Here is a 16,801-nt window from a genome sequence, read left to right as displayed (position 1 = left end):
TTAAAATAACTCAGCTACTCAGTTCTACATTACCATCAAAGGAATTAAAAAGGAATCGAGAAGGAAAAACAATTCTGATTTAACTTCCTAATCCTCACATTATTGCTTCCCAACAAAGTATCTTCAACACTGCATGCTATTTGCCTCCCCCAAAAGGGGGCTGGCTTTGTGTGCTGGCTGAAATGTCACATCTTTTCCTATCCCTTGAAACAGCAGCACACCCTACCTCCACTTGTTTATCTACCTGCTATTAATTTGGGATTGCTAAGATTTTGTCAAGGACTGAAAGGCATTGTCAGCACCAGGAATTTGGATAGCTTGGTTCACATCCAGGAAAATGGATTCTCATCCATTTAATGATGAGTACTAAATGTGGAAACATTTGTACATTTTAAACCTTAAAACGGTCGGTTTTTAGGGCATGATGGTCCTACTCCAGTAGGAGCTGGAAGCCAAGATAATGTTTTGGGATCCCTGATGCACCCCCACTTGTCTTCCTCCCTGCGCTGAACTGTGAATAAGTTAGATGAATGCATCTATCTGTTTGCATCCAATGTCAAACTGCATTCAGCTGTCAGTCAGCATTTGCTGATTGAATTGCCATCTCCTGTCTCCTCCAGGAACAAAGCTTCAGGGTGACTAGACATAATTTGGCCTGTGGGCTGTCATTAGGACCTTGCTGAGGATACTTACAGAGTAACATTGCTCTTGATGGTATTTCTAGGTATAGTAAAACTTCTGTGCTTAAAGGGCAGTTAATATTTTCTGGTAAACAATTTTAGAAGCAACATTACATTTAAATATCATTGTTCAAGAGTTTTTCAGTTATAGTGAGTAGGCTATTTCTGCTCACAGATCTGCAACTGTTATAATGGGGAATCACCCATAGTAAAGTCAAAAAACTTCTGTTACTTGTATGTTTTTTCTCTCCCAAGCTTTGTTGGAGTGTCCACTGCATGCTCACTTGTGTTGATGACTGGACAACAAAATTTAATGTCATATGGAAAGCAAATTGTGATTTACTGTGTAAATGACACTGAAACTGAAGCTTGGGATGGTAGCAAACAGGAGGATAGAACCAAAGTTCAAAACTACTCAAGGAACTCTTCTATTGCAACTAGTTTTTAAATGAAAGAAAGGTCCAGAAACAGTGGGAGATTAAGAAAGGTCTACTGGCCATAAAAAGGACAGGTAGTAATAAAGACAGGTGGAGAATAATGTATAAATACTAACTCTAATTATTTGTATTTTAGCTTACAATATGTATACGTGTACTTTCTGGCATAACTGCAAACACTGAAAGAAAGATCAGTGCTGAATCAGTATCCCTAGTTTAAAATATATCTGTGAAATAAACAATTTGTTTTAATGCCTCTCTTTGGGACTGTTAAGTGTAGTACTCGCAAAAAGAAAGAACAGAACTTCCAAGGAGATTATTTCTGGTACGACACATGCTTGCCTTCCAGACAACTGAGTGACTGAAAGATAATGTCATAAGATTTATTCCCAGAAGAGGAGACAGAGATTTACCTAATAAAAAACATGTAAAATATTTGGTGCTTCCTATGTGCTTTTGGGTAACTACCAATCTGTGGCTACATGCACAATGTAGTGACTAGATTTAGATGAAGGGGAGCCAACTTCTCTCTTTTTACAGGAGTTATCTAGGGCAGAAATACACTTGTGATGTTCTGGCCATCTTTCTATGTCATTCCTGACACTGTTCTCATGGAAAAATATATCTGTTTCATTATAGCTTTTCTATTCTACTCCTTAGCTATGTCCCCTTTTTGACACGTTCATTATTCTGGAAACTATCTGCAATGTCATAAATCAATGATTATGATTTCTGATGGGGAATAAGTAGTTGAAAATAACATTTGGGATTTTTGTTCAAAACAAATGCAAATGCCTTTGGCAATATACTGAAGCTAATTATAAAAACAGATGCTCTCAGATAAATACTTCACATTGAGACAGTTTTCAAAGTTTCCTCCGAGACTAAGGTTATTCTTTCAGAGCCTGAGCCTGTCTTGGTTCCATGGAAAAATTTCTATTGCTGTCAATAAATAATGGAACCAGAGCTTAAAAACATTCTCATCTTATTACTCCAGTATTATCCTGTCCCTCAGAATTCTATTTGCAGCAATTTACAGGAGTCAGACAGCCAGACACAACATCACATAAAAGTGAATAGCAAGTATATATAGAAAAACTGGTATTTTTGTAAACTCTGACAGGAGGTGGAAGATAAGAAGATGTTTTTATGCTACATGCCTTTCTTTATGAAAAGCACTCTTTGGCAAGCCTTTATTTGAACAGTTTATGTGTACATTTTATAGTGTTTAATAAAAACAGCAAAAATATTGACCTGAAAAAGAATGCCAAAACCTAACTATAATCATAAAAAGTATTTGATTTAATCTCTTCTGTCAAATCAAATGGAGAAGATGGAATTTTAATATAACAGAGATCACAAGATCAAACGGTCACTAAGCTAAATGTATGCATGCATTTCAAAGAGATGGCATCTATTAAAAATAAGTTATCTCCCACAAAGGCATTTGATTTAATACTTTATGCCTTTCCTGTATTACAAAACCATAATGAGATTAATCCCTCTAAAGCCTTAGTAAAGATTGTCATTCCAGGGTGACTTCAGAAATCAGTCGCTCCAACAAACAAAAAAATCCCATTGGACAGGCTAAAAGACAACACAAACAGTTTACATGGGTGACTCAATACTATGTGTCAAGGTTTGTTTCTTCTAAAAAGTAATAAACGTGGTTTAATATTAGCATTAAAATTGAAAGCAACAGACACACATTGCTACAAATTTTATATTACATTTTGAGAATAGTTATGGCTATAATATTGGGCCAAATACAGAAACAAACTGTTTTAGATGAAGTTTGGTTTGATTTGATTAACACTAAAGCAGAAGTAAAAAAAGTAATGAATTCACTTCCCCATCCTGGGGAGATAATACTAAGTGTTCTTTTCAGCTCTGTATTTCCCCTGGAGGAAAGAGAGGTAAGAAATGTGTATAAGATACACGTGTAAAGACAAAAACGCATGACTATTTACACGCATATTGATGCTGAGTTATCCTATTGATTTTCACGCTTACTTTGGGAATAGAACAGAGCATCTAAAGAAACAGCCTTGACTGAATGATGAAAACACCCTGCTGGATTACGGGACGGCACCTGGCAAAATGGTGGGCTAGTCTGTCAGACACCAGCTGTCGGGGTTTCCCAGCATTAATGAAGCTATAGGACTGATCCTCCTTACACAATGCTTGTCAGGCCTGGCCTGGTGCTTTTAGTCTCTTCCAATATTGAAAAGTTCTAAGTACTGCCAGGAGCAAGATGTGTGGATATCTACTAAAGTGGGTCTCTTCAGTGCGTTTGCTGTAACAAAGGGCTTCATGGTTTAAAATATCTGAAGTGAGAAGTAAGTCTGAGACATGACACATCATATAATAAAAGTAATTCCCCAGTAAAAACATGTATATAAAACTTCTACTTAATAATACAGGTTTCTAAAATTGGTATTTTTATTTATTGATACTATTTTAGATGAAATTGTGCAATAGGAACAGAATGATACAACCCCATCCTAGCAAATATCTCTGTGGCCTGAAAAATTAATACTTTCAGTCCTTCATAATGCTGTTCAGAAGAAGAACTGAAAGAGTTGATCTTTAGCTGTGCTAAGTTTCTGAATTCTATTAGTCGATATGTTGATGACCTCTAGATTACAACAACATCTCACACTCACATTGACAGCACTGGCAAGGAGTATGTTCTCCAGTTGTGCACAAGAATGTGACAAATATAGTGGAGATCTCTGTATGAACTACATAAAGACTGTGCCTTTAAAGGTGAACAGTATGAGGATGGTGCTGCGATTATTTATCTAGTTGCAGAATGACACAGTGGTATAAGATACTACTAAGTATAGTAGGCATAACACTAAACATTGCCTTCTTTGGCAGTACTGGCCTTGATGGAATATCATTGATATTATAGAAAAGTCAGTTTTCAAGAACAGTCTTCCTTGGTCATGTTAAGCTATTGATAATGTCTTAATTTGCTTAACTATACCTTCAATATCCACATCTCATTTATTTCCAAGTCTACAGTAATCTGGTATATCATTAGGGAACCCTTTGTAAGCAGTAGGGCAAAAAAATAGTATATCATTTTCTTCTCACTACTGCATGGATAAAGCACAGACAGCAGTAGTAGTGGGAAAGTGTGCACACACTCACTCACTACACAAGGAACCTTATAAACTCTCCCATGAATATTGTTGATAAAGAGGGAACCTTATAAACTCTCCCATGAATATTGTTGATAAAGAGAAGCAAGCTGATGCAAAATGAAAACTCAAACAAAAATGAAAATTTTCTTATGCTTGGAAAAAAAGGTGAAAATATATTTACTATTCTCACTTTTGGATTATGACTTTGTATTAGATTACATCCAGATACTGTGTCTGGTAATCTCATTAAAAACAAAAAAACCAAAAACCCCACTCTTCTTTCTGTCTAAGATTGAAGATACCAACCAGGACGCTGAGCCAATTCCACCTATTCCAACTGTTCCACAGCTATGTAAGTGACCATGAAAACATGCTGTCCTTGTAAAAAATCCAAAACCATGACTCCTTCCTCCAGTCATGTCTTTTCTCATATACAAAAGTGATTACATTCTCAAAAAGTAGAGTTAAGTCACTTTAAGGTAATTGCTCAGGCAGAAATAGAATACATAGCTTTTTACTCACCACATTTTCTTTATCACAATATGAACTGAAGTAATTAGAAATAATTGCAGCATACTGAAGAAGCACTTTGTTGATAGTCTAGGAAGAGGAGAAGAATCATTTAAATGATAAATGTCATCATGTAAAAAAAATAAAATTTAAAGCAAAAAGGGAGGATTGTATAAATTATATATTACACAGGTGCTTACACATTATGTATACAGTATTTTATTTTAGATATGCTGTAAACACTGTTGTGGGCATGTTTTCAAATCCCTGCACAACAGATGGTGGGTTATCCTTAATGGAATGTAATCTTCAATAGCAGAGATGCTTTACTTTAGTCATCCTGATTCTGAGAAGCATTGAGTGCTCTAGTTCTTGCAGCGTGCTACATACTTAATGGAACAGTGGTGAGCTCAAAAAGTCCTCTAGGGTGACAATGCATAGATTAAAAATAAAATGGAAAGATAAAATCAAGCAAGCACTGTTTAAAGCCTAGCAACATGAGTTTAATTTACAACAATCATGTGAATTTGAACTTTTTTTCCAGATGAAAAAATGTTGCAAGGAAGCACAGGAATGAATGTAAATGAAATTTTGTTCATAGCCATCAGCAGTGTAATGGAATTCTAAAGCTTTTGAGGAAATATTGTAATTCACATAGAAAGCTGGCCCAACAAAATCCAAATCCAATCCACAGCAGATTAAACCTGACGCTGATCATTCTGAAAGAATTTTCCCTTCACTCCTTTCAGTCCTCTCACTCTTTTCCCTTCCACTCACTCACATTACAACTTCCATATCAGTTTATTATAAAGCTTATAACACTGTTCTTCAAAAATATCTACAGAGTAGTTGCCTCATCTATGCAAAATTCCTTCTATCTTCATTTAATTATTGTAAACAGGAAGTTGGGTGATTTTTTTTCAATATTCAGGTGAAAGTTCTCAGCAATTTAAGGAAAATGGGGAGTTTTTAAAGCACTGCTCTCTGTAAACCTGTCCATTAATACCCATTCAGGGCTAGAATGTGGCTGATAGGGTCTCAGTGGGAACTATTTCTGAAAGAAAAATGTGCTCGAATTTGGGATTCAGAAAAATATGCCCTTAAACTATTGTTTATAGTCTACCCTGTGACTGAGCCTGTAAAATGGAGAGTATCAAGTTTTGGTGGAGTGTTGCACCTGTTCTGCATTATGTAAAACTTTGGGGACTCTGAGAAACTTAATGGGCAGTGGTAGTTATCATATCCACATCTTATATGACACTTTTCATCAGTAGATGTCAAGTTGCTTTACATCACAGTGAGATGGGGTAGTGCACATTCCATAAAAAGTGACCAGTACTGGATTATTTTAAAAGCTAAGTACAGAATCAGATTCTCTGGAGACCTGGGACAGTCTTCTATCCACTAGGCCTGCCTCTAACCCTAAACCAAAATTCACAGCAGAGAGTTCTGGGGAGAAGAGCTCTAAGACAAGTCCTTCTTGGAGTGTCTCCATGTGCTGTTTGGTAGCAAAAAAAAGAGTATTTGCAGACAGCTGTTTTACAGTCTGACTCCTGGTGGCCTTGTTATTGGAAGGTGATAATATATTACAGCATGTAGGGTCAAAGTCCTCATTTGTGCAGAATCAACGGTTCTTCCTTATTTTTGAGATTGTATGGCATATCTATCCATCCCGCTACACTCCCGCCATACCCCTTCCACCATATCCCATTCATCAGAGGTGAAGGAATATACACCAGAGGTGCAAAGACAGCTATCTATCTGTTGTAGAGCACTGAGGGCACAACCTTAATGGAGAACTGGAAGCTAGGCTAGGCTTCCGATTTCTCCACTTTTCTCTGGAAGTGCAACAGATCTTAACTAATCTCTGGCCTTCTTTTTCCTGAAAATACTCCAAAGAAAATCAGAGAAAAATGAATATTAACTTTAACTCCAGTTAAAAATGAGAAATGAAATGGCCAGATAATTTGCCTGCAAATACATGAATCCTCTAAGCTTCTAAAATAACTCACGAAAATAAACTATGTCACTGCATGACTGACATGCTGATGAGTAAGAACTACCACCTCAGGGCTTCAAACAACAATGCTTTGTTGTCATACCTTGAATTTTCCCTTCCCCTGAACTGAGTGATTAGATAACTGCATTTCACTGAGCTGCTCCATTAACTAAATAGTGATCAGCGCTTAGCAAGAATAATAAAGAATTGCATAAAAAATACATAAATATGAAATCTCAGAGAGGACAGAACTTCTCAAACTGGTAAAGGATTTCGAGAAAGTAGATGAAAACCACTGTTGTAAGATGCTGTTTTAAGAATAAACCACAGACTATGTTTTTCTAAGAATCTCAGTCAGGGCTAAAGGAGATTGCTTCCAGACAACATGGAATTACTTAATTTTAAGTACAATGGCAACAGAATGTTACTTTCTCTGAAGCCTGGTTAAGTCGCACTGATTTTATCTACCTTTGCAAATCTTCTCATTAAATGAGATAGTGCTTCTGGATTAGGACACTCCAGTTTCCTGATAATCTCAAAGCTTTGATTGAGCTGTGTGAAGACATCAACCACAGAGCAAGAGAAAAGGGCATGATCCGATGTTTGCTGAAACTAGAGAGAAGAAACATTCAAATGAGTTAATACTTGAGAAACTATGTTCTGAGAACAGATCTGTATTAACTGAATTTCTTACACTTGAAATTCCTCCTAGAGTCAAAAGAAGAAAAAAATGTACATTTAAAAAAATCTCACTGATAATACCGAGAATTGTGGCTTTTCGCATTTATGTTACTTTTCTCAATCCACTCAAAAAAGAACACAAAATTCTTGCTCTTTCACGACATCAGGACATTTTTACAACCTTGACTACGTGTACTTCCCTTTTTGCACTCGAAGGGAGACAGCAGACTTGTTCTCTGCAAGCTGAGAACATGATCCTCTCTTACGAGAGTCAACAGTCTAATGACAATAGCAAAGCATCCCCAGCTTCAAGACATCTGTGATTTTACTCGGAGGATCTTCCGTGCAGTTGCAGTAAGATAATCTCGGAAATTCATATTTGTTTGTGACTTCACAAATTTGTGAAACTGAACTTTGATAACTCTGTTTTGTATATGATTAATTTCCGAGAGACATTTCTTGCTATACATTAAATACATAATTTAATGAAATAATTAACGAAATTATGATAAACATCTTCCCTTGGTAAAAATGTTTGTCTAAAAGGTCTCTTTAGCCAATATGGAAACAATATCATCTTACATTGCAGGAATCACTTATTAAAGCAACGAAAAATAGTCATCTCATAGAATAAGCACAGTATGTAAAGGACAGCATGAAATATCACTAAGCATCAGACAAAAAAGAAACCAAAATCTAAGGGGAATTTAGGCAGATGGAAAATATTTCCAGACCTGGAATTTGTCCATAGAGTTATCTTCCACGCAGCATTACTGACTGCATAGCTTGTGAGGTCTAATAAGGACACTGCAGGACCAGCTGTACTTCAGGTTTTGCAATATTAAATCACTGTCTTGCCTTAATATGCTTTTCTTTTCTTTTAAAAAATAAGGGCTCACCCCATCTTTTTTGTCTCTTTCTAGCGCACCATGAAGAAACTCCATTGAGACATCCTCATTTTCATCCAGCCACTGAATGACAAATGGTTCAAACCACCTGAAAATTAAAAATAATTTTGGCCAAGTAAATTCCATAATGATCCTGCGAGAAGAAGGGGAATCCCACTCTCAGCAGCTGGGCATTTTGTGTCTTCACACCTGTTGTAGCCCTAAGAAGTCTTTCATCCTAGATAAATTTTGTACCATCAAAGACATTGAGGCTACCAAAGGATATTTCACGCTTCAGCTCTACCCTGTTCTTGCTATAGGATTCCCAAAAGAAGAGACAATTTGGGGTGTATTATCTTTTTAAGAAAACATGTATAAGACTAGAATAAAATGATACAGATTCTCTCTGGTCTACTCCAGAGACAGAATTAGCGGTATAAATCTGAGAAATAAGGCCACGTTTTGTGGGGTATCAAATTCTGCACATTTTTTATTTTAGAATGCGTCTTTTATCACTAATGATACTTTTTAACATTTTTTTTTAATTGGGTGTGGAGTAAGTTGGAGGAAGCTTTGCTTTAATAAAACATCAGGTATGTTTTATTTCTCTTTAATTTATTCAGGATTTTTTAAAAGCAATGACAGACCCCAAACCATCTGGGCAAATCAACAGACTTGCAGAAGAGGAAGGAATGTGAATGAAGATAGCTTATACCAAAGCACAGGACTGAATGTATTACTTTCAGGAAAAGAGGAGCAAAATAAAACATTACAAGAATATTAACCCAATACAATAAGAATCATTTTAGTAGTATATGTCATTAGCGTTGTATTTTAGCCCAGATTTTGATGTGAAATGAATGTAGGGGCTTATAACAAATACTGCTGCTGCTTCCACATTTCCTACCTTCCTTAGGCATCTTCTGGCCAAAAGACTTTGTCATTTATGTGCAGTTTCTGTTACGACAGTTGAATAAAAACAGTCATATGGAATTGCTAATAATATTTTTAATATTTTAATATTTTTAATAAACCTGGAACAATTCATTTGAGAGAATAAAGATTTTAAGGGGAGGAAGTAAGAAAGTATATTTAAAGAAATTTTAGGACTACATTGCTTGAAATCTTGCACAGACTTAGGATAAGTATTTGAGCAAAATAAACCTTGCACCAAGCCCAAACTCACGGGAGACTCCCCTGCTCACTACTTACAGAGAGTATTCAGGCACCGCATCCTTGAAAGCGGGGAGTTCTCGCACGTATTCATTATAAAACCATTTCACTTTGAAGTGCAAATTCATATAATCGGTGCTCTTACATAATCGCTGCTTTTCATGTTCTGTAATAGAAGGAGTTGAAATGAAAGCATTTAGTAACATTCTGACAGTAAGTAACGTTCTTGTGCCTCAATGCACTAGTGACATAATGCTACAGTACTCGCATTTTGAAGGACAATTGGGTTGATTTTTTTAAAGGTAGTAACACCCACAGTTGCATCTTCAGGTTCTTAGTACCCTTAGGAAAAAACAAAACAAAAAGAGCAGACCACAATTAGGTAAAAGGTTTTTAAACCCTCTTCACTGCAGTGAGGGAAACCCGCAAACCAGCTGACTCCCTGCCTTTTACATTCTTCTTCGGTTGTTACAAAATGCATAAGAAGCTGTGTTGAGTTATAAAGGAAGAATATAGCTGTGTAGAAACCAAATGACGTAACAGCTATAAATGCCAGTCATATCTGAACTAGGAATCCTGCATTTGCAAATGAACTGCATTTATCACATACAGTTAAGAGGGAGAAGGAGGAGACAACCCTGCAGCTCTCCAGCTATCTGATTTATACACATGGCACAAACAGAAAAGCTGAGTTAATAAAGCAGTGCTTAAGTTTTTCAAATGGGTTTCTCTGCCTTCTCCATCGCCCCCTATTTTCAACATACTGGATACATAGACGATTACGTCAGGAGTCATGGCACTGCATTTAGAGATACGTAAAAAGTACCTGGAAGGTGACTGGTTTCTATAGTGCCTGAATGCAAGAGAATGTGGGAGGTGAGGGGAAGGCTGGGAATAAAAGAACGAAGCAGCATTTTCTTTGCTTCTTTCTGTTTCTGTTTGTTTCTTTCTGTTTCTTCTTTTTGTTTTGATTGCAAGGGCTGATATTAAATCTCACATATAGATTTCATTTAAATACTGGCAAGCAATGCTTAAGCAGAGAACCAGTAATCTTTTACAAATAAAACATGTAGAGAAATAAATGTAGTTGTATAATGACATACTATTCAGGGCATGGTGCAACATTAATGTGGAGTCAGCTCACAACAGATTAGATGGAAAAAAACCCAAAGCCAAACACCCAAACCCTATAGCACTTAGGTGAGCTGTTAACTGAAGCAAAACAGCAAATTTTATATGTTGCTCACCAGACCACAAGACAGGGACATATTTAACTGCCTTCAGTTACATTCTTCTCAGTAACAATGTTAATCTCCCAGCTAAAGAGTGGAGTTATAAATCAACTAGCCATCCACATACTTTTTTTTAATCACTACAGAAACGTATGTGACTCTAGATTCTGATTCTTGCAACACTGAGTCAAAAGATAAAAGCAAGATAAATTGTTTATGCAGCTTCACACATAGTTTTAAGGTTGAAAATAAAGCAAACTAGATACAATCATATTTGCTGAAATTAAAAGCCGAATTCAAATACAAACTCACTTAAATTCCCACAATTTCTGCTCTTATAGTGATCCAAAAATGATATGCAAAATTGATTAAAACGACAGTGTCAATTTCCCACAGTTCCGGACAGTATAAATTCTTATACTTTAAAATTTATTTAGTGGCCAGATCTACTGCATATTTAACTTTGACAACTAGGATCCATATTCTTATTAAATCTACAAAATAAAACATTTAACTAGTTCCTCAACTGTAATGCCATAATTGTGTATGGAATTTAACTCTTGAACATAAATGATCCCAACCTTCATGATGACTATGTTAATACAGGAAAAGAAATAATTCATTAAATTTCTATTATCTGAAAAAGCAATCATGCAGCAGAAAGAAAAATAAAGATCCCATCATTTTGTCAGTGGCTTAGGTAGAGTGCGTTTCTCATTTGTTTTTCCTGAAAGCTAAATTGAGATTATGTATGTACATATAGCTACTTAATGACTTTAACATAAGCTATTGTATAAGGAGGAATTCGGTTCAAAGATACTCTTTTGCACCTTGCTATTTGTGACCTGCAGTAGAACATACCAGCTACTCAGCCAAGTACCTTACTTATAAGAAATTATGCATTAAAATTCTGATCAGCTGAAACTTAGCTTGTTAAAGTCTAAATTATGGCAGCACATAGTGATATGTGATAAGGCCTTTGTCCAGTCTTAATAACAACTTTTTGTAAAAAAAACTACATTGAGTCTAGTTTTCTGCAGTATAAGAGCTCTGAAGGAACTGCTGTGCCACATCTGTCCATGAAGGAAAATACAGATTACAAATTGTTTTTTAAAAAGGCAATGTTATTAAGCAAACACTGGAAGCTGAACAATAGTAATACCTGGGAATCTGTCTACCAAAAAAGCAGACACCAGCACAAGTATCAAAAAAGTGCATATATGCAACAGATAGTGGCGTATGTTAAGGAGAAAGTGTTCCAGCCCTATTTTTCTTCCTAAGAGTCCATCATCAGATGATCATCAGTTTCTTCTGCATCTCTCTTTTCTTGTGATGGGATAAAAATCAGAAAAGCAGTGAGATTAAAACTTTCATGTAGATCCAAAATTCAACAGCGCTTAATACATCTTAAGACACAGAGTATATATGACCACCAAAAGCATTTTGAATGCTATTTACATCTTTAGCACATATATGGTTCAGGGTGTATCTGGCCCTAAGTCGAATTTCAAGAACCATGTCTCTGTGTAAACAGACCCCCAAACTATGTTGGGTAGAAATTAAGTCTGCATCTATTGGCAAGTGTAAAGTTATCTTACGTCTTGAAATATATTCACAGTTGGCATAGCTGGCACAGTGTAGAAAAATTACACATTATATCTTGTTATTGAACACTCAAAGTATATCTACTTTTCATGGTGATAGTGCTAAAGAAGATTATTCTGAAAATCTGTTCATCCGCATCAGAGATGATTCCTTGTCTTTCAGAAGAGTGAAATCAGAATCTTTAACTTAATTGGATAAATCTGGACCTAAAAAATCTCGGTTTTCCCCCTTAGGCACTGTCCTCAGTCTGTGCGGGTTTAAGAGAGATAGACAGATGCCTTTATAGTTCATCTTTCTTTCAAGATTATAACCTCTATCTTTGCCTCTCCAAAGCTCTGCTTTCTTTTCCAGCCAGCCACTTCAGACCCTAAAGTCCATTCTCGCACTCTGTTAACTAACAGGCACTATATCCTTGCTCAAATCTTTGATTTCCTTCTCCCACGGCAGTGAATTGTGGATCCACAAATCCTGGGCAGAGTAGTCCTTCCTTCACTTTCTGCTCATGGCTTCCTAAAACCTCCACAGGCCTCAGGCCTCTCACCTGTTCGAGGTGTCATGTCTCTTGCACATTCTTAGTATAGCAAAAGACAAATCTCTTTTCCCAGCTACCAGGATAATTTCAGAGCTTCTTTATTGCAGGCAATCACTTAAAAAGTGAGCTAATACAGACACCCAGAAAGAATGATGTTCCTGTGTAAATAATCTGCATTAACAAAGAATTTACCTCTTTTAAAATGATCCTTCTGCTCCTTACTTCTGCCTGCATCATAACGCAGCATTATACAAATTTTTCATATATATTTGGCTGTGAATCTGATGTTCCATAACCACTGAAGCATCCCATCCTCTGCTATACCACACATACCTGAATACAGTACTCAGTACTCTGTCAGCGCAAATGCAAGTGATCTGTAGATGCTGTGAAATATATATTCTGTGTTTTTGCACACTGTTCAATTCTTAGCTATGTGCCATTACCGGTGTAGAAGGGAATTCCTATGCACCAGGAATTGTCTCCCTTTCCCCTCTCTGGGCAACTGAAATCACATAAATAGGCCACACTAGAGAACTAGGATCTAACCAGATACATTAACAGGAAATTTCTATTTTTTACTATTTTAGAAAATTGGCACACCAGTAACACCACAGTACCATACAATAAACAGAAGTGTTTCAGAAGCATATTATTAGGCAGTGAATTACTGAGCTTTGTGGGAATCGGCTTATGAAGAGCCCCTATGGGCTCTCAGTGCCTCTTTAACATTGCATTAGCATTTGCACCTTCAGCGCCTTTTCATCACACTCAGAAAAAAGCAGTAAATCAGTTCCTGTCTTAACATCCATTTGTTCATGTCCAATTGCTACGTAGAGTCCTACAAATTCTCCTATTATCCTTGAAAAGAACCACAGAGAGGAAGATGTAAACCTACTATCATGGTTCTTACTTTCTACAGACCTGAGGAATGAAGGCCATACAATAAATGACACAAAATACTCTAAGCTACATGGTACAGCACTGATGTTCAAAAGATTTACATTTGCACATGCAAAACGCTATAACTGTTTTGTATACATGCATGCACACAGCCATTAATGATATGTTCAATTTTCTGCAATTTCTCAGTATAATTACCTCAGCTGCACAAATATTTGCAAGATGTATGGTTGGGAAGATATTTTTCCCCAAATTTGTTCTTTGTTATGCTACTCATCAGAGTTTTTGGTAAGACATAGATGACTGCTGTAAAACCAAAACTGATTTGCTAACAAGCGAGTACCTTGGGTTCCTGTGTTCAACTTTGGATCTGAAGAGACAGTTTGAATCAGCTGTTTCTTTTTAAGATCAGCATACAGCCAAGGCATTATTTAGCTCTTGCTCAGATTAAGTCACCATTTGTGTTTTTTATTTTAGCCTCAGTGCAAGCTGCACAGTGCTCAACCATTACAAATATAAAAACAATAATTCTGAGCCTACTTGTGGGTAGAGGATTCTAACTTGAGAACACTGGCCATAATCTAGGCGCAATTCAGATTATTTCTGTGAATGCAGTTCCAAAAGGCACTTAAATACTAACAGTATACTTCACCAGGAGACTGTATTCACCATCGGTGTCACTTGGAAAGCTATCCTAACAGTCCACATTGGTAGGAAATTTTCCACAAGCTATTAGTGTAGACAGCTAGATGACCAAGCATTTGCTCAATCAATGGTAGTTCTTGTAAGTGAGGCCAGTCTCTGTCTGAGGCCAATCTTATTGCTGTCAAGGTCTCTACACACTACTGCTTAAATCTTTATTAAAAAAAAAAAAATTGTACCAGATATATTGCATTCCCAATTGAGTTGAATTTCTGAGATAAATAGCATTTTTTCATTCAAGTTTTGTATGAATGAGTTATTAGATTATACAATGCAACTTAAGAATGTTTGCTATAATATCACAAACCAAGCAAATGCTTATTTTGGTTTTAGAAATGAGTTGCTGCCAATGACGGGCAAACTTGTCCAGGACAGTACAACTTGTACAATACCATTCATTTGTATTTTCTTTTTCAAGTTAAGACCTAAATTATAATGCATTAGAAAAAAGCACAAAAACATCCTTGAATAATTCAGATTTTTTTTTTAACCAAGGCTGTTATTATCTTGGAAAGAATATTTCAAGAGAGTTTCACAGAATATGACTTGCAGCTACATATAAGCAGGAAGTACATCCTAAATTCCAGATATTAACCTGCGAGAAAATCAGAAAATACTTCACATCATCTACAAAGCCATTTTGTATCCATGTATAGTTTCAGTCAAGTTTATATAAACCAAAGGACAGAGAAGAATACAGATGCACATATGAGTCAGCCCATGAAAATTTTAACTGGATGATATTAGATAGGTTTATCTGGACATAAAAATAAAAAAACCTTTCTAAAGATAGGAGCATTACTATAGGCATTCTGAATTTAGATTAAGATCCATGGATGCTTTCTTCATTTCTGATAAACTTGCACAAGTTAATGAAAGTTTGAAACGTTACAAGATGTGTATCTTCAGTTTGGAATTCTGTGTATTTTTTTCCTAGAAGGAAAGCTGGCACCATGTATTCCTATACAGACTTACCCATTTTGGACTTTCTGAAAGACAGATGTAGCAGCTGCACAATACAAGTCTTTCTAATAAAGTCCACTCATGGTTTTTGAAATTGTTTCTTACAATACTGAGACATTCTTGAAATGAAACTGCTAATTGTACAGTGTGCAAATGTGCTCAGCTGAGATTATGATAGAAACACTAGTCCTTTTTCATAACTGATCCTAGATAATAGGGGTTTCTGGTATAGTAAACCTAGTATTATTTATCCTTTTTGTGCTGCTATTGCTATGGAACATTCCTTGTAGTGCAGCATATTTATTAAGCAACCTATTAATCCATTGAGTTTTATTACAGGGGCATCTGCAGTTCCCCTTAGTATTAATGGCACATTACTCCATATTACTTTATCATGAATCAATGAGAAAAATACTGATAAGACTGTCAGCTAAAGAATCTTTACTTATGAACAAATGCCTACACAAATTTGTAAGTCAACACACATTCTACAAGTGTCTGTAGTTTTGGCCACCTGGAATGTATAAAGCTATACATCTAAATCTATATCTGGAAACCAAAATACGTTGCCCAATTTTAAGAAATACCAAGGTCCAGCATGTTTAAAGAACCCTGCGTTCTGGCTGTCGCTAACTAGCCATAGGCATACCATGCCAGACTGCAGACCTTCCCAATGGTTCATTTCAGGACAATACCTACTAAGCAGCATCCTTTACTAAACTACTTTCATGGAAACTACTAAATCAAATTCAAGCTGAAATAAAAAAGAAACAAATTTTGGCTAACTGGTTGAAAATGTGTAAATCATTATATGGTAGGGATGTTACAGTCAAATGTTTTACGTAAGGCTTTCTTATAGCCATTTTGATGGCTAGAGATCTAACGCTTTGGCTGAAAAAGATTTCTGAGTGTTTTAGGATCCCCCACAGAAACATTTTCAACAAGTGACAAAATCATTCAGTCTGTGAAATGCACTGCTAGGATGGACTCTCAGAACCCTTTAAATCATCCTCTCAATTTAAAATGATTAATTTGTTCTTCATTTTTTGCAAGGCTGGCATACATTCCAAGACATACAGAGGATTAAAAACATATGTATTTTGTCTTCTGCACTCTAACATACCAAAGATGAAATGAAGTATGACTGATGATGAATTAAATATTTTTTGTTGGTTTGATTTCTGATGAATCGGTATAATTCATGACATCAGGTTACAGCATCTAAACAGAACAGGATTCAGTTAATGTAGGACATTTGTTGAAATGACACATAAAATCACACAGTGCCTTTTCTGCTCTGTTACTATTCGTTCTCTTTGCCTCATCTAACAAGCTGGTTAAGCAT

At 36.1% G+C, this 16,801-nt stretch overlaps 1 protein-coding gene across 1 annotated transcript in view; it reads right to left on the bottom strand.

Moving 5' to 3' along the window:
* UNC13C (unc-13 homolog C) overlaps window positions 1-16,801 on the bottom strand; it is a 215,474-nt gene that overhangs the window by 51,886 nt on the left and 146,787 nt on the right. Inside the window, exons 19-22 of the mRNA XM_067305207.1 lie at window positions 9,559-9,685; window positions 8,359-8,455; window positions 7,247-7,390; window positions 4,792-4,869 (exon numbers count right to left, since the gene is read on the bottom strand). Coding sequence (XP_067161308.1) covers window positions 4,792-4,869; window positions 7,247-7,390; window positions 8,359-8,455; window positions 9,559-9,685 — 446 coding nt within the window. The remainder of the gene's footprint in view (window positions 1-4,791; window positions 4,870-7,246; window positions 7,391-8,358; window positions 8,456-9,558; window positions 9,686-16,801) is intronic.

The sequence above is a fragment of the Apteryx mantelli genome, chromosome 15, assembly GCF_036417845.1.
Source record: "Apteryx mantelli isolate bAptMan1 chromosome 15, bAptMan1.hap1, whole genome shotgun sequence".
Taxonomy (NCBI): domain Eukaryota; kingdom Metazoa; phylum Chordata; class Aves; order Apterygiformes; family Apterygidae; genus Apteryx; species Apteryx mantelli.
This window is presented reverse-complemented; position numbering and strand designations above follow the sequence as displayed.